The following is an 18,330-nucleotide window of genomic DNA, read 5'->3' on the forward strand; positions in this document are numbered from 1 at the left end:
ACTAATGAAACAGGCAGCCAGCAATAGACGCATCTTGTATCACATATAAACAACTGAAACAAACTGAAACTGAAACAAACAATCGCTTATTATTTATACATTTTGAACCTCTTGCTTAATCTACATATCCGCTTTCACATCAATGACTTAGATCTGATGCAGTTAATGCGTATAACATACTAATTAATTATTTCGAATTTAATTAAAACAAAGATTTATGGTGTTCCCCAGTGATGATGTCACTTAAAATTAGATCACTCTTAACAGAAGGCCGCAAAAGTAGGCACTGTACTTTTTTCCGGTTAAGTACTGTCGTGATTTGGTCAACAATTTAAATAATACGCACTTAATGATTTTATTTACAATTTTATATGTATTTGTAAATTTGTTCTGAGTAACTCATAATTAAAAAGTAAGTTATAATAATAATAATAATCTATTATTAAATCTAGGTAGATATTGATTGCATTGATTATTGATAGTTGTTCTTTCTTTCTACTGATTATTAAGTAATTTATCAGTAACTGCATATACCTGAAATTTTGCGTTTCACAATTGATTTAGTCTCTCGTGGCGAAATTCTAATCCTTTACAGTGTACAAATAAAGAATGACACAACTTGCGTTAAATTTACGAGAAACTAAAGCCATAAATGAAAAATCGTTTCTTTTTATACGCATCGCACTTCTTGTCGAGCACATTGATGAATGAATTATTCATCATTTATTTGACACAGTTCTTTAAACTTGCATGCAGAAAGTATGAAACTAGTTTGACCAGTCAGACAGTGACCGATATTTGGCAAAATAAAAACGAGTTAATTTGAATCATGCTAATAAGAACACAATGAAAACAATTAATTAAGTCGAGTATGCTCGACTGTGAGACACTCGCTACTCCTTTTAAATATAGGCAAAACAGTGCAGCATAATTCTAAAAATATATCAAATAATATACCTCAAAATACTATAATATACCAACGATCATATTTGGTATATCAATGAAGTTATACATTCGAAATATACCATAGATGTCAAAATATACCAGATTGTGAAAAAAGCAGCGGCGATCCCATTGCAATAGGCGTAATTTACCTTACAAAAGTGTTTCTTAAATAAATTAATTTTTATCTGATCACAACCAATTTCTCAGGAATCATAAATACTATACTTATTATTGTCTATACCCTAAATTCAATATTATGCTTGCTATTCAATTTTTGTCGGTTTGCGGGAGCAGATAGATGTGGGCGTGGTAAAAATTTGAAACAAACTTGATCTGCATGCAAACGTAACAAATTATGTCAAAAATTATAGTTTTATGTCTTATAGTTAATGCGATCTAGGTATTCATGCGGACAGAGACATGGCTAATTGTTTGATTTGATTTGACTGCAATTTGGGTATGAGTATTCGCTCAGACTTAATCATACTCGTTGCAGTTCTCTGATGGCTATATCGTCTCTGATGTTGTCACGCCATCTGTTGAGTATCTTTTACAATGTGCGCCATCTGTTGTTTGAAGTAACATTCATGTTGGTGCGTGGTGTATGTTTTAGCTAAGCTGTGCTTCTTTTAGAAAAAAGGCGGGATATTGTGTTTTAGTTAAGCCTTGCTCCTTTCAGGCTAAAGGTGGGATATGATTGTTAGGACTTTATTTCCGAAAATAATATTGGGTATTTTAAGATCTAAAATATCCTAGTGCTATGTCCTTCGATGGCAACCAGTATGATGTGGGAATATATGGTTGCAAAACTCGCAAAATACTTTTATTTGGATATATCCTTTAAGGGTACTTTTAAAATGCTGACATTGGTTGCAAACCAAAATATGAAGGGAATTAATTAAGAACTGCTGACCTTACAAACAATTTTAATTGTAACAGCTAAATTCCCAACGATACATTTTAAATTAAGTTTTGCATGTTGGTGCTTTCCTAAAAAAAAAAAATGGCTTGGACACAAGGAATTTTAGTTGAGATGGTTTAATAAGAAGATGTCTTTAATAACTAATGAATGTGTCCAAAACACTTTTATTAAGATAACCGACTGATTGATAAAGTAAAGAGTTAGATAATTTATATCACAACATTGTTTTCCTTTATAAATGGTAAGCTATTATTTTTTTATTTGAAGAATAACCATAACAAAAAGTTTATTAACAAAAGTTTTGTGTAATATCAGGCGTATATCAAGTAAAAAAGTTATATAAAAGATTTTATAAACAATATTATCAGTAAAAGTGTCTCAACTGTCTGTTTGGTTATTTGGCTTACTCTTTACTCCCTTTAACCGGGTCCTTTTCGTGTTTTATTTCCGCATCTGCCTTCGCTACAAATATCTTTGTATAGTATTGTTGTTTCTATCTTTGTTTTGCATAAATTTTCACTTTGTTTTTATCAAGCTTTTTTAAGCGTGTAGGCGTGTGTGTGAGTGTGTTTCGAGAGAATAGGTGTGTATATATTTTGCCTTAATTTCTGTTTTTTGTCCTTGCTCGCCTGAGATTGTTCTATTGAGATAACATTTTGTGTCGCCGTTTTTTAATCCTTTACCCAATGACTGCGACAACGATGGCGACCCTTGCCACCACCTGCCCCCGCCGCTGTCCTCTCATTTCTCTACCCCTCTGGTCCTGACCCTGGTTGACTGCATACACGCGACACGACGCGACGCGAAGCGACGTCTGCGTTGCGTTTGTGTTCGCGTTGGACATTTTATAGTTATTGCCGAAAATTCCCTCGATGGTTTTAGCAATTTCTGTGCCATTTACATTTTATTTTGTGCATGTGTCGCATCGCATGGAAATTGCGGCTCTATTGTTTTATAGTCGCAACGGGGAGTCTCTCGGCTCTGTTATCAATGGACAAACATGATGTATAGCAAAGACTTGCTTTATGCAAACCAAATGAAAAAGAAAACGAAATCAACTAAGAATACTCGAGTGGGAAGAGTATTCCACGAGGAGTGCAACAATGTAGGCAGACTTGAGTCTAACTCACATTTTTAGACAGCAAAAATATTCGTATCAGTCAAAGTTCTTGTAATTAACGAAATGAATCATAATTTGGTCGAGATGTCAATTGAAAATGTTTTTAGGTACTTACTAATTATTATTCTTTACCAAAATATATTAAATGAGGCTTAATTTATATGTTGAAAGTTACAAATTGAGTACTTAATAAATTAGGTATTTTAAATAAACAAAATTATTTCCATTTCTATTTCTTTTTCTTGTACATATATATATACATATATCTGCTAATATTTTTGATCAATTTTAAAATAAAATAAAGCAAATGCTTTTCTTTATAATTTGAATGTGTCTAGAAATTCAGGTATGAATGGTATGCCAGCTAAAAAGATTCATTTGGGAAATTTTTGCCGACAGGGGAAAGTCTGCTCTTGCCCATGATTTCTCCTATTGAATTGTGACGTCATACGCCAACCTGTTAGAACTATGGCATTTCAAGGCCTTGCTGTCCCTGGAAACTACCCCAGAGGAAAATTCCTTACGCTGAGGGGAAATTGTGAAAAGGACAACCCTCCGGCTAGTGCATTGAACCAAACCGGCAAAACGAAGGCTAAGGTCAATTGCAGTTGGTCGCTTCCAGTGAGCGAGAAATTTCCCAAAACTGTCAAAGAAGGAAATTTCCCAAAATGCCGCTGTTGAATGTTACTGCCGTGTGTCCTGGCAGTCAGTGCTTGCTGGGCAACGATTGCGCGCGGTTCGTCCTTGCGGAGTAACGTTTAGAAAATTCGTAAGAAATTCCAACGCTTTTTAGTCGCGTAATTTTTCGTAATAGAACGAGTTACGTGTTGCAAGCTGGCCGCCGACACAGAGAAATTCTTTAACAACTGTGGATTAACTTAAAGAATGTGTCTCTTGTTGGACCAAAGTGTACAAAAAAAAACAAGAAACAGGCTATGAAATGAAATAGTGCAAGTGAAGTGCTGCTTAGATATTTTAACAACTAATTTGTAATGCATAACGACAAAAGGAAATCCCAACACTTTATGCATAAAGAATTAGCTGGCGGGCAAGTCGCCTAAAAGTATGCAAACACGTAACGCAAACAATGTGCGAAGGAGCGAAAATATGAAAATACATAAAAAAAATACCTAACCGAAACACAAATAATAAATGCTAAAACACACACACATGCTCCTTGACTGCCTAACACCATTGCATGTGTGTGTGTGTGTGTGAGGGAGTATGTGTGGAGTGTATCGTGGCACCGAGGCGAAATAATCATAACCACCGTACGACATTACAATGTCTGCCGCTTTCGACTGTGGCACCGACTTCCGTTTCCTGTTTTAATGTTTACGTTTTGCGGCTGGCGGCTTCCGACGTTATGTCGCCACCAAATACTAGTCCTGACCTCTCTCCTTGCCAGTATAGCTGTGTGTTTTTCTGTGGGGGAGATTTTTGAGCTAATGTAGTGGCATTTTAGGCGCAACGAAATAATAGATAATAAAATGTAATGTTGTCCTTTTGGCTTAGCCATACGCATACATACGCTTATGGGCCTTAAGATCCTTATGAAAGTCGTCTCGTTCGAGTCGTTTTTCCTGGTGCGTGCCGAACCTCGATTATTGCGCTTTTCGTTCCGTTTTCCTTGTTGTCGGTAATAAAAATCAGTCGGAAATCTTACCGAGCCTAAATGTAGGCAACAACAAGCCATCCTCTGCCTTAAATTAGATTAGATGATGTGCCATAATGAAGCTGTGCGGCGATATAAAGACGAGAACGAGCCAAGGTTCGGGTGTGAGAGCGATTGCGATTGTGAGTGGGAGGATTCAGTTGGTTGTAGGAGTTGCTAAGGAGCAAAGGTTACGTTCTTGGAAAGTTGCGGATACTGAATGTTAAAGCTGTGGGCGCATTATTGACTGGCTATGATAAGCTTTGATTTATAAACATTTAATTGGGTGCAGTTAAATATAATGGATTTATTCATAGTTGTATTGCTTGTGCGGTATTTTTGGGAAATCGATGATGGAAGTCGAACACAAGGAATGTAGACGGACCAAAAGGAATGATACATATATTGTTTATTCATGCATTTCACTAAGTTAATTATAATACAGATTTTTTAAAGTGTTATTGAAATAAATTAATATATTTCAACATTTATGAATACGCGATACACAATATATAGTGAAAGAAGAGATAAGAGACAAGATTGAAAAAATAAACAAAGCAAATTAAAATATTCGATTTTTTTGTACATATATTCATTTACTGAGGCTTATTTCCTAAATACTTACTTGCAAGGGAATCCCTCAGAGTTAATTTTAAAATTTCTAATTTGAAGTTAATAACTACAACTATCACGAATCAATAATAGATAATTATAGATATTTGTGTATTAATTTATTCAAGACTAAAGGTATATCTGTTTTTACCGATTCTATGCATCCTTGAACGAAGACTAAGCTAGGAAGTAGTAGTCCGAGATAAATTTATCGTGTTTTCGCTGAAGTAGCTTTAAAAGTTCATAAGAGTATTCCGGTTGCATGGCCCTCGGTGTGTTTGCCATACTTATTATGCGGCAACTGTTGCCAGCGAGGTGCACAAGCTCAAACTGAAACTCAAACACAAACACAAAACGTGATGCCTAATTTTAGGCGAACATACGAAAAAAGAAGAGGAGGTAAAACAACTTCTTCGGCTTTTGCGACTCTCTGCTTCTTCTTTGTTTTTTTTTGGTACTACGTGTGAAAATTGCAAAAGCTGCTTAAAGTGAAGTGAAGAAATGCGCCAAATATGTTCCGCAAATTTGTTTTCAAGCATATAAATCAATTGCTAGAGAAACTCGCATTCACGAGTGCGTATTGACGGCAATTTTAGCAATTCAATTTTGCAGTTGTAACAATTAAAGCCCCTACGCTTGTCATGCTGCATGCGTGTTTCGTTCTGTGTCTTCACTTCCGGCACAACCGGAAGTACTCAAGCAAAAAGGACGAGCAAAAAAAATAATACACGTAACGAAATGCTGTAAGGGAATAAGACAAACAAATCCAAAATAAACAAACGTTGTCTGCTCCTCTCTCACTCTTTCCCCACCCAAAAAAAAAAGAAAGCTGTATGTGATCCAAAAAGAAAGAGAGAAAAAAAGAAGAAATGCTTACGAAGCGGAAATTAAGACCCACTCCAGCGAGTGAGTCCCAAACAAAGCTGCCAACTTGGTAAACAAACACATGTCTGACTCACCCCAAAGTCGTGGATGTGTAAGTGTGTGTATGTGTATGTGTATATATGTGTGTAAACAAGCCCAAACATATCACATTTTAATCCGATGTAGTGGAAAATTGCACAAGAAAATGTTACACAATAAGAAAATTGTATTGTTTCCCCGAAAAGTTGACACCGTGAATTGATTGTGCGCCATTTCTCTCGCCTTCGCTTGGCTCCTCCTAAATGGATTAGAATCCATTGTAATAAGTTTAAATAGCAGCTGCTTAATTAAAAAGTTCTGCTACACCGTTTTGCCTGTAACTGTATCACCCTCTCTCTCTCTCTCTTTCGCTCTTTACCTGACGCATTCACATCCCAAAAAACAAATGTCTTTCGCGTTAATTTTAATAGTCCGTGAGATTGTGCTGAATTATGAGTTCAACACGTGACCATATGGCAGCTCCTATTCCCTCCCTCTCGCTCTCTCTTCCGTCTCCGCTCTATCGCAGTGTCACGGTGAATTATGAAGCTACAAATACGAGCAGCTTGACAATGACTTCCTTAAGCTACTGTCCCCCAATGGCTGGGCATGGAGGCGACTTCAACTTTAAATTAGTGTAAATGGAATGCATAGCGCCTATAAATATGCAAAGCTTTTTTTTTGTACCCTGTTGTGTTTTGTGAATAAATGTCCATTTCATTAATGAAGAAACAAGTGTAGCGCGTGTTTTGTCGACTAGCTAATGAACTACAAAGTTAATTTTGACAAAGTTTAGGAAAGTATCTCAACTAATTTTATGAAATAATTGTAATTTATACAAATTTTATCTTAGTATTACCTTTTTTCTTATTAGTTTGAATATTAAATTAAAGAGTATTAAACCGAGTCAAACATTCTTGACACTGGACAAACAATGTTTTATGAGCACATAAAGTACATTAAATTTTTATAGTATTAAAAACAGTTTTACTTTAAGTTAATCCAGTAATATTTTGTATTTTATAAATCGAAAGATATTTTTTAGGATCAGGACAATTCTGTTAAACATTTATTGCCATTTATTGAGATTGGACTCAAGCGTCTTAAAAATTGTATATTTATTTTCATTCTCTGCCAACTTTTTGTAATAACTGCCGCAAAGTGCGCAGATTTTGTTTTCCTAGGATGTCCTAGGATCCAAGACAAGGCGGAGGCAACTAATTTCCATATTTTCCCTGGGCAACTGCCCCTTATGTTTCGAGTCCTGCCTCTGCCCATAAATTGTCTATTGCTGTCATACTTTTAGGCGTTTAATAAATTTTATGACTCTGAACGTGTAAGCAAAGCTGCAGCCTCTGCCTGTTACCTCTTGTTTTCATACTTCTTCTTCTACGTTTTGCTTTCATTTTCTTTTTTTTTTTAATAACATTCGTTCGTTTATGTCCTCAACGTCGACGTCTTCGCCGCTGTCCGCCTGGGGCAATACCAGAGTTTTTTTTCCTGTTCTGCGAATTGCAAATGTGAGTATTTATGCGCTAGCTGGCTACAAGTTTGTCCTGTTCCCCCTCTCTCTCTCTTCCTGCCTTTGCAACTCATTTTGCTGCTCCCCTCGAAGTGTGCAACAATCTTTTATATGAGTTTATTATGTATGCTTTTGCTTTTGCTTAAAACATACAATTTCCTCAAGCGATTTCCGTTTGCACTGATGAGTCTTATTAAATTCGAGGTACTCTTAAGGGCTGGTAATAAATGTTCGGGGCGCTTTCTTTCTGTCTTCTCCCTTGATGCCCGCCGCTAGTTCCGCAAAATTTGGTAGCCCGGATTGGGTCGTTAACTAACTAAAATATGACGCCTGCTTGCAAATTGCGCTTTAATTGAATTGCACATAGATTTTCTTTTGGATTGCAGACAAATTTTTGCTTTGCATACAAAAAATAAAAAGAAAGCAGCGTCAGAGTTTCCAAAGTTTCGTTGCATGCAACATTTTGACGCCTGCCTCTTCAACAAGCCAAACAAAAATGAAACTAAAAAAAAGACCGCGGCATATTTGAAAAGACTTTGTTGAAAGTGTTTGAAACTGTCATACGCACGTAGTTTTTTCTTGCACTTTATGCCGCCATCTCTTTTCTTGATAGCCTGTCTCGTTCGCACTCGATTTCTACGACTACGACAACAGACTTTACCACTTTATTATACACTAACTTAACGCTATGGATATTGACTTTATTATGCATTTTAACAAACAAATTTGATGGGGTTTGTAGAATTATTATTTTGAATTTATAAAAACTTTTCTAAAAATTATTGTCTGTTTCTTCTCGAACCTAGAAATTTCCTAAGAAATATATGAATTATTTTTATGTATTTTTAAAAGTGAAATTTTATGTCTGTTTCAATATATTCTTAAACAATTTAATATTATTTAACCATTCTACATTTTAATTTTAATCTGTTGGAAGTCTCTTTGTAAAACCTTTTTAAGCTGTTTCGATTTCTTGTTATTTACTATTGATTTATTTTTATATTTTAGGTTAAGCTTGTTAAAGTCTTTAGGTAGTGTAAGGAAACATTCGTCTAAAGCTCTCTGTACACTGTTTGTCTTTTTGTTTGAGTGTCGTTTTTGGCGGGAGACACTGAAGTCGGAATCTTTAGGGGATGAGGGGAACGTTGTGAGCGTTGAGTGCCAAAAGAATAAAAGTAAAGAACTAACGCGTTGGCCAACATCGAATCAAAAGCATTTCTAACCAACTTTTGTGGCGAAGTTTGCGCAGGCGGCGCAAGGACTGAGATTGAGTGCAAATAAAATGATGTCATGAAGTAGCAGTGGCAAACAGAGTTGTAGCTTAAGTCGTTGTTAGCGCTGGAAGGAGGAGAAGAAGGAGGAGGAGGAGGTCGCAAATGCATGCTCCACTTTATTTCAGCTATCAACTCGTAAAGTTTGCGGCTTGATGGCCGGCAGCCAAGCGGGGCAGTTACTTAACGAAGGCAAGCTGATGTGGTCCTGACTAGAAGATGAGGGGAGTATGATTTTTCTACTCGAACTCACAGGCAACCGCAGCCAGCAGCATGCGGCTTTCAAAAGTTGAAGCACTGCAATTACAATAACAAGAACAGCACGCAAAAGCATTGCACAAATCTTGACAAGTATTTTTTTCTTTTTCATTCTTTTTGTCAACATTGCCATCGACTATTGCAGCAGCTACGTCTCGCTCTCTCTCTCTCTTTATCGACTTTCGACTGCAGACTTGTGGCCATAGAAACCGAGAGTTGGCCCAAATGTATTTGGCCCCAATACGTAGTTAACCATCGACTTGCAGCAGCTGCAAGCACTGTAATTAGCTTGATTTTCAGATTTCGTTGGCCAAGCTGCTGCTGCTGCTGCTGCTATCTTCTTTGCAATTCAATTAAAAATTAACATTTTAATTGCAAATTACTTTTATACTTTACGGCACCGAAGAGAAAACCCCGCAAAAAAAAAAGAAACCGAGCAAAGAAAAACCCCAGAAAACTTACCTGACGGCAGCACATAATGAGGCAAGCAGCGCGTTGTGGCACTTCCATTTCCCATTTGCCATTTTCATTTTCAGGCCATTTAATTTGATCATGCGCCAACAATTATGCAACTTGTTGGGTTCACTGGCTCTCCAGCTGTGCGAGAACTTTCAGTTAGTTGTCGTAGCTCGGTTGTCCGATTCGCTTTTCAATTTGTTTTGCCCAATAAAACTTTTTCCATTTGCCGTGCTTCAAAATACCCGATTTGTTGTTGCATACTTTACGAACTGTTGCATAGAGAATGATTATTAAGGCATACTTATTTTGCTTGAATACTTTGTTCATCAATTGAAGAATAAAATGGAAATGTTGCTCAATTTTGGACAAATAAAATATCTCAAATATCTAAAGATTTTATTTTATTTGACACTCGAATTACGTTTAATTTATTTTATGTATGCTAGCCACAAAATTTGAAAATAAAATTTCATAAAAACATTTTCAATATTTTCCTTCCACTATTTCATTTCATGGAGACTATCGATTTTATGCACAGAAGAAATTGTTGCAATCTTTTAGGTGAAATCAAATATGCCATGTTCGACACGTCTTTGAATAGTTGAATTCCTCATTGAACTCACACACCAGCAACATGCTTTCATATACTGAAATTCCGACACGATTTTTTTGCAGTTTTATTGCATTTTCTTGTGCATACTTCAGTGTTGTGATTGAGAATAAAGTTGCAAATAAATTTTAATAAATATTCTGCTCGTATTTCGTACAATGAAAGCAAATTCTTAACAATTTTTCTCTTTAACAATTTATGCTTTTAAATCAGTTTTTAATTTCAATGTAGTTGGCATGTAATTTAAGAAGTTTTAGTTCACGATGGCGACGATGTGCTTGCTCACTTCCTTCTGCAGCACTTCCTTTTGGGCTGTTAATTGCTTTTGTAGACAAATTATAAAGCGGTCGAGTGGCCGTGGCTGGTGCCGTTTGTGCATCACTCAAAAACAGACAAAACCACACCCTGGTCATGACCATGACTTTGCTCAAGGGCTGCCCCAGCCAACTCGAACTCGAAAACAACAACAGAACAACAAATAAAAATGAAAAACAAAAATAGGAACAGAGAAAAAACAAATGGAAATAGAAAACTCTGGTCCGGTTGCCCAGTCGTCAGTTTTAATTTAACTTTGACATGCATCAGCTCAAAAATCCAATTACAAAACAAATGTACAAAGCGTGAGCCCTTTTTTTTATGCTTACCTCTTACGCTGAACTGGACCCAAAGCTAAACCCCATTAACGCCTGTGTAGATATTTTTGTGTAGCGCAACGCAAAAAAAATATATATAAACTGACCATTGAGCTGAAGATTTATGAAACCATTAATTTTGTGGAACGCCTAAAAAAAACAGAACATAAAGAAAATATTAAATTAAATTAAAAAGTGCAAAGGGAAAACAAACAAAAAACAAAAACAAGTGCAAAAAGTGCAGCATGTCAGCTTAGGGCAATGAGCTGGCATTATGAGTGGGAAAAAACGCGCAGGATAAGCAGGACTCGTAGCCAAATAACATGTCCAGCAGCCGTGGCAAATTGCCGCTGCGTCCCGATCGCAATGCCAACGACGAGGAGCAGCAACAAACCCAAACCCAAACCCAACAACAGCAGCTGGGCGCCAAACCCAAGACCTCCCACAAAATGTCCCAGCCCCGCACTGATAACCAGCTGCCAGGACCAAGTCCACTGCCTGCCGGACATGGCAACTACATGGAGCTGGAGTTTAGCCAAGTCGAGGCCGCAGTGGGTCGCAGCTTCAGCGAGTTGCCCGTCAGCTATGCCACGAGTATTGTGGTTCCCATTTCCTATCGCGAGCCTGCCCCGCCCACTCCACCGCCCCTCTCGCAGATTCCCTCGCGGGAGTCGCGACTGCTGCACTCGGCGCCCAACACGCCAAGTAGAGGCAAAGTGGTGCTGAGCAAGAAGGAACGCAAGGAGCTCAGCAAACAACTGGGCCTCGAGGAGCTGGGCGTTAGCAGCTCGGCGCAGTCGAGTCCCTACAAGGGGCGGGTCACTGAGCTGAAGAACTGCATAGCACGCGGACTCTTTGCCACGCTGCATCGCGGCTCACAAAAGTCGCTGCAACAGCAGCAGCAACAAGACACAGAAAACCCCGCAGAGATGCAGCTGAGTCAGGAATTATCTCCTCCGCCGCCGGCACCGGAGTTGGCCAACAACAATGAGGACGACGCAGCGGACTACAGTGAGAAGCTGAAGAATTTGCCGGTGCGCCAGCGTAAGGCAGCCACCTCGCATATGGATAATTATTGCCTCTTTGATCCGGTGGACTTCATCAACGAGAAAGCAATGCGATATCCAAGCAATGCGAAGCACGGACTGCGTGATCCGCTGTTTAGCTCTAGGCAGCATTTAGTTTGTGAGGACGATGAGGAGCTGGTGCCCGAGGTCATCTACGATGTCGAGGAGCTGGAGGAGACCATCATCATTGAAACTTCCGGCGATGCGGAGGCCGAAACGGAAGCCAGCGCCTGTGCTTTGGCGAGTTTCGATCATCACAATTACTTTGTCATCGAGCCGGGTGATTTCGAAATGGAATCCAACATTCTGGACATTGGCATTCCAAATCCCTATAGCAATGAGCAGCTGGTGCAAGCCAAGCTCGAGCAGCAGAGTCTGGACAAGCAGCTAAATGAGCTGGACACGCTGACCAGCATGTCCAACAGTCAGGAGTCAAAGGACACAGAGACCACCTCCACAGCTCTAGTGGAGTCCTCGACTTCAACAAATTCAGCCAGCTCTAGTGGAAGCTCCAGCACACAGCAACAGTCGATGAAAAAGAAACTCACGTTTCTCAATCTCTCGCCCTTTCGGCCGGGCAGCAAAAAGTCCCAGCAGAAATCGCATACGGAGCAGCGAGCCATCTCGGAACTTGTTACCACCGATCATATGTTGCATCTGCAGCAGTTGTTGCAGCAACAGCGCAAGGACCAACGCGCCCACACCGTACCCATCGAATCCAACTATGTGTTATTCAATCCAGGCCCCGTGCCTAGTCGACATGTTCAGTACAAGATTAGGAAACCGCGACCGCTCTCCACGCACAGCGATGCAGACAGCGGTTTTTTATCGCCCTGCTCCCCCGAAGAATTGAAGGCGAATCCCAGCATTCTTGTGCTGCAACAGTGTGACAGCGTTCAGGGTTATATTGAGGTGAGTCCACATCCAAAGAGTAGTTTCAGTAATGAAGAATGGAGAGTGATATTGAAACTATTTTCGATGTCAATTGTATTTGTTTTCTAGTCTGTTTAGAATATTCAACATGTTCATATGAAACAAGAATTAAATGTGCAGCATAAAGTATTATATAATATTTGATTCTTGTATACTAATCTCACTGAAATGTCATATGATATCTCATTTGTTTTTATTAACAAATCTAAGGGTTTAACCTTCAAAAGTTATAGCAGTAAGTCAGTCAAATTTGTAATTGTAACTATTTTAATACAAGTTTGAGAAATAGATTTTTATAGATAGTGTAATTTTCCTTTCCCAAGCTTCGGGGTTTTATGTCCAAACAGTTGTATACGTCATATTGTTGATGTTTTAGATGTATATTATTCAAAATATAAAGAAATTATTATTATTATATAAATTTCTTAGAATCAAGAATTAAATAATGTCATTTGTTGATAAATTCTCCATTCGTAAAGAACTATTCCACCACTTATCCCACAAACAAAAGCTAAGAAGAATGAAATTTATCTGCTACTTAATACTTAATTCTTAAGCATTATTCATAATTTCAAAGCAACATCTTAAGTACACAAATACTCTCCCTTATTTCTTAATCTTCTTGGAATAACAGTCTCTTTTTATATTTACCCAATGGAGTACAATTGCCATTTATTTTGATTAGATATTCAAAGTATTTCCTATCAAAAGTCGTTATAAATGCTGGCCGATTTGAAACCTGCCCGAAAAACACAGGGTCGCAACGCCATCTGCACCCCACATTCCCCGTTTATTCGCAATCGTATCTTAAGCTGGTAATCATTGTGGCATGTTCAGTTCGCACTTGTCGCCATTTGTCGGCTCACTTATCTTAACGAGCGGGCAACTTAACAAGTCTTCTTATGCAACTGGAACCACCCCCGGGGGAGTTACCCTGCTCTCTGCTTTCTGTCTACTCTCTGCACAATGTCAACCCCGTGAGTAGAAATTATCAAACATTCAGGAAAATGCAGTTTGGGCTTAGCAAATGCAGGCAACCTCTCGGGGAGGCAGCTGAGGAAGTATCTAGAGAGTTTGGAGGGTGTGGGAGGTTGCTTGGCTTTTGGCTCTGGTGATTGCAACAATTTTACTGTTTTCTCAGCTTCAAGTGGCTGCTGCTGCTGTTGCTGTTGCTACTGCTGCTGCTACCATCGGCGCCTCCGGGGAGCAATCAATCCTCGCGTTTCCACTGTGCGCTTCATTAGTTTTCTGCGAGCTACCAAACATTAGTTCGATTGTGCCAGCGAAAGAGAAGAAATCAAAAGGAGAGATGGTAGTACTTTTCTCGCAGCTGTGCAACATCTTTCGACTTTTAATGGAATTGAATTAAAACAGTTACCATGGCTGCTGCTGCTGCCACTGTTTGCTGTTGATTTGCCACATGCTCTTTAACAAAAAAACCCCAGCTGCAACAGAGCTTGCCACAGGCATTTTGACTCATTTGTAAATTGAAATGCGTTCCGCAAAGAATTTCCACGAAAGAAACGAACCGAAAACGACGCCAACCTCGTTTGCCTCCTCGTCCATTTTACCCTCCGGCATCGAGTGCGTAGTGCGTAGTCCGTAGTCTGCTTTTTGGGCATCCAATGAAGTGTTCCGAAAAGTGTCAAGTGCAGTGCTTTTCATATTTGTAATGGAGGCGGCAGTAAACACCAGTGTGGAAGGGTCGCTCGAGTGTTCCCAAGTAAATGGAATGTAAATCGATGTCGTCCAAACGGGGGGTAACTACCAGCTCAAGGTTAATGGTGTTTGAAGTGGACGACAGCAAGAAACAGTTGTGCTGAATTGAGTTGAGGTGGTTGCTGGCCATTGTGGAAAACACAGAGAGCTGTGAAGCCACGTGAAAGCAAACAAATTATTCCAATGTCAAAAAGGTAAAGAGTAAAGCGGTTTCTTCAATTTAATAGTGCTGCTATCTTAATTGTGAATTCTCGTTAAAATGAACCTGTCTAAAAATGAAATCCATTTGTGATTTAAGTACAAATGGAGGTTTTCTTCAATTGCATAGAACAGCTATCCTAAATGTTATTTATCCTAACTATTAAAATGTATATTATGGGATTATATTTTTGATATTTTGGTAGCCAAGTTCTTAAATTCTTTCTTAATTATGATTCTCTCTCTTCTTAAATGAATTATTCCTAATATAAGGTGATAAAATTAGGTGTTATAAATTCTCAGTCTGATATTCAATGAAATACCAAAATCTAAACCTGAGCCACTTTTAATTGAAGACTATGGAAAAGTATTGATTTTAAACAAAATCGATTTTATTCTTGATCTTCTGGCTGCATAGTTTAAAGTTGATTTTAAATTAATACTTTCTCATTTTCTTTTAAATGCAATCACCTCTTTTTCATTTGCCCAAAATTTAGAACAATCAAGCAATCCTTAGAAATAGACAATTTGGTTGAGTGCAAAATTAAACTCTTTCACTGTTGTGCAGGGGGCGTCTTCAGAATAATAATAACACTTTAACTTTTCGAATTGTTGGAATTTGTAATTTTACAATTATTTTATTGCACTTGGAAAATGTACACTTGTTGTGCCGGTCAGAATAGTAGAACATATGTTATATGAAAAGCACTAAAAGTGGGCAGGGTGACCAACATGAGGATAAACTAGATCAGTGTGACTGCGCGTGTGACAAGGTCACACGCACAGTATACTAACTTTGTCGCTATCGATATCAATCGATCGCGACCACACTGTCAGCTGTTTTGAGTGGTCACTCCTGCCATCATCTGGCATCAACATCCTCCCCCCCTTGCAATGAGTTGCAAACGGATTTATTGTCCACATGGACCGGACAGAATCCACCTGGGCCATTGGCAAATCGTTGGTGCTCGGCAGGATGCCATGTTGAATGATGTGAGGATACACATCAGTGCCGAGCACCAGGGACGGAGGGGCAAGGATGTGAGCGAAGTTGGAAACTCCCAGAGGTGAGGCCTGCTCGTGGGCGACGGCGAGCGGGAACGTGGCCGTGCTGGAATTCAAGATCGAGTCGTTTCCGGTTGGTCGTCGCGTCGTCACTGACGACTTGACATTCACGTATTTGGCTGGTTCCACCAAATAAATTTCTGGTACTTGGGTCCCATGGCAGCAATCATGTAATAGAGTTGAGGCCCATCCACACGGAGAAGGGCATACAACATGGAATGAAACAAGAACAAATGATTATTACAGTAGCTTCTTTACAGTATAGGACAGCACAGGACGACGAATAGAGAAACGAAGTAGGAGGTTATTCGTCTTTGTGTCGATGCCTATCTGGTTTGGATGAATGATGAGGCAGATACAAATTAGAGTGGTGACGGGCTTCCGGAATGGAAGAGTCACCCGAGATCTGCCACATCTGCTGCGTGAAGTTGTGTTTTCGCAGCTAACCAGCTTCGACGGAATATCCTCCGCCTCCCAAACTTTGGAGCTTAGTCTGTCGAGTTGATCGTCTGCTTGATAGCGACTCTTGTCGAAAACGCAGAGACAGTTGTCGACACATTCTGGGAGACGGGGCCGGTCAGAATCCAACCAAACACGGTTTGTTGGCCAAGAAGTGAGCCACAAATGTTTGGCCGGGTACCGCTCAGGATGACTGACGGAAGGATATCCGCGCCAATTAAGATGTCAATCTGAGCACCTTTGTAGAAGTTTGATCTGCCAGTTCAATCGCTGGTAGATCCTTTAGGAACCCTTTCGGCACTCGGAATGATGGCTGCTTGTCTGCCAGTTGTGGAATAACGAACGCTGAGGTCTCGATGTGGAGCCTCGGCTTCGTTGGACAACCAATGCTGAAGTTGCATAACTTCTGCGGTTGGGCCGCAATTGCATGATTCAGCCCGGATACTTGGGCTTGCACGGATTGGAATGGCAACTTTATGCGCTGGAATAAACGCTCAGAAATGAAAGTCGCTTCGACCCTGAGTCGATTAGTGCTCGTGCGGTGTATGTAGTACCTAGATGGCATACATTGACAACCGCAGTGCCGAGAAGGATGTTCTGAGCGTTAATGGCAAAGTAATTTTGTACATTTGTTGCTGATTGATTCGGAGTGGACTGTATGTTGGGAAGTGTGGATGGAGTGGAAGAGGCACCATTGTGGGCACTGTCGCCCCGATGGAGAAGAGTGTGGTGCCGCCTCTTGCATGTCAAGCAATTGTGCGCACTCGTACACTCTGTTGGTGACTTCTTGCGAAGCAGTTTAAACAGAGACCTTTCTGTTTGATGTAGCTCATCCGATCATTGACCGACATTTCAAGGAAGCTTGACAAACCCGGACAGGGTGATTTCTTTTGAGCACAAGTCACACGATTTGCCTCTCTGAGTGACTCGGGCCTTGAAAGAGTTAATTCGCTTTGAACTCTGCTGTGGACGGGATGGTCCAGCGGTAGAGTTCTGCGAGGTTTTTTGCGTCACGTCCTCAACAGCCTCGAGCGTACGATAACGCTCGTTGAGGAATGTGCTCATGTCCTGCCATGCGGGAATCTTGGTCTTGTCCACCAATGATTGCTCCCATAGTGAGAGTGTAAGTTTGGGGAGCTTAGATGAGCAAAGAAAGACCAGGATGCAGTCGGCGAAAGGACTAGAGACTGAAATGTCTGAGTGGTCAAGAGCGGTCAAGCACCGCTGAATTGTGCCATGCAGCTCCTTAATCGCTGCTCCAGACTCTTGCGAAACCGTGGACAGGTTGAAGAGAATTTTTAACTGGCTCGTTATTAACAAGCGCTTATTTTCGAATCGCTCGCAGAGAGCACTCCAAGCCAACGCGAAACCATCGTTCGTCAGCGGAAATTTGGCTACGATCTCATTGGCCTCATCTGCGGTTTTTGAATTGAGATGGAATAGTTTTCAACCGGAGTCAACCTCGGATTGTTGACGTAGATGGCCGTGAAAAGATCACGGAAGGTCGGCCACCGCAAGTAATCCCCACGGAATACTTCGATGTCGACTGGAGGGAGCCGGCAGCCACTGGAGTACACAGGAGGAGCGGATGCTTCACCCTGGTTGATTCGAAACTTGTGTAATTTGCCCCTTTACATGGGCGAGACACCGCTCATACACTGCATAGCAGTGGTCATATTTGGCCTCCATGGCCTGTATGCCTTCGTTGTCGCCGTCTCGATGCAGTGCATCAGCGCACTTGGCATAAGCGGTCTCTACACTGTCCCAGAGGGCTTGCAGGCGGTCACGACGGATCTCGTACGTGTGTACATTGTCGTCTTCGGCTGCAGGCCCTCTGACCCGACTCTCAAAGTGCACCAGTCTGTCAGAGACGGCGATGAAGTTGCTGAGAGCCATCGCACGGGTGTTGCTAAGTTTAGCCTGGACGGATCGTGTAGTTGCAGAAGAAGCAGACGGCGATGGACGATCAACTTTGACTCGG

The 18,330-nt window shown here is 40.2% G+C and overlaps 1 protein-coding gene across 7 annotated transcripts in view; it reads left to right on the plus strand.

The window, feature by feature from the left end:
* The window catches only part of LOC133846056 (protein sickie), a 210,023-nt gene that overhangs the window by 22,898 nt on the left and 168,795 nt on the right, over positions 1–18,330 (plus strand). For 2 of the 7 annotated variants that reach the window (XM_062280864.1, XM_062280855.1), the window contains exon 1: positions 10,992–12,887. The exons of 2 other annotated variants lie outside the window; for them this stretch is intronic. In XM_062280864.1, the coding sequence (XP_062136848.1) occupies positions 11,232–12,887 (1,656 nt within the window). In that variant the 5' untranslated portion in view covers positions 10,992–11,231. Of the gene's footprint in view, positions 1–10,990; positions 12,888–18,330 lie in introns of those variants that run through there. 3 more of the 7 variants (XM_062280848.1, XM_062280779.1, XM_062280787.1) reach the window with 3 other exon arrangements.

This window comes from Drosophila sulfurigaster, chromosome 2L, assembly GCF_023558435.1.
Source record: "Drosophila sulfurigaster albostrigata strain 15112-1811.04 chromosome 2L, ASM2355843v2, whole genome shotgun sequence".
Classification (NCBI taxonomy): Eukaryota; Metazoa; Arthropoda; class Insecta; order Diptera; family Drosophilidae; genus Drosophila; species Drosophila sulfurigaster.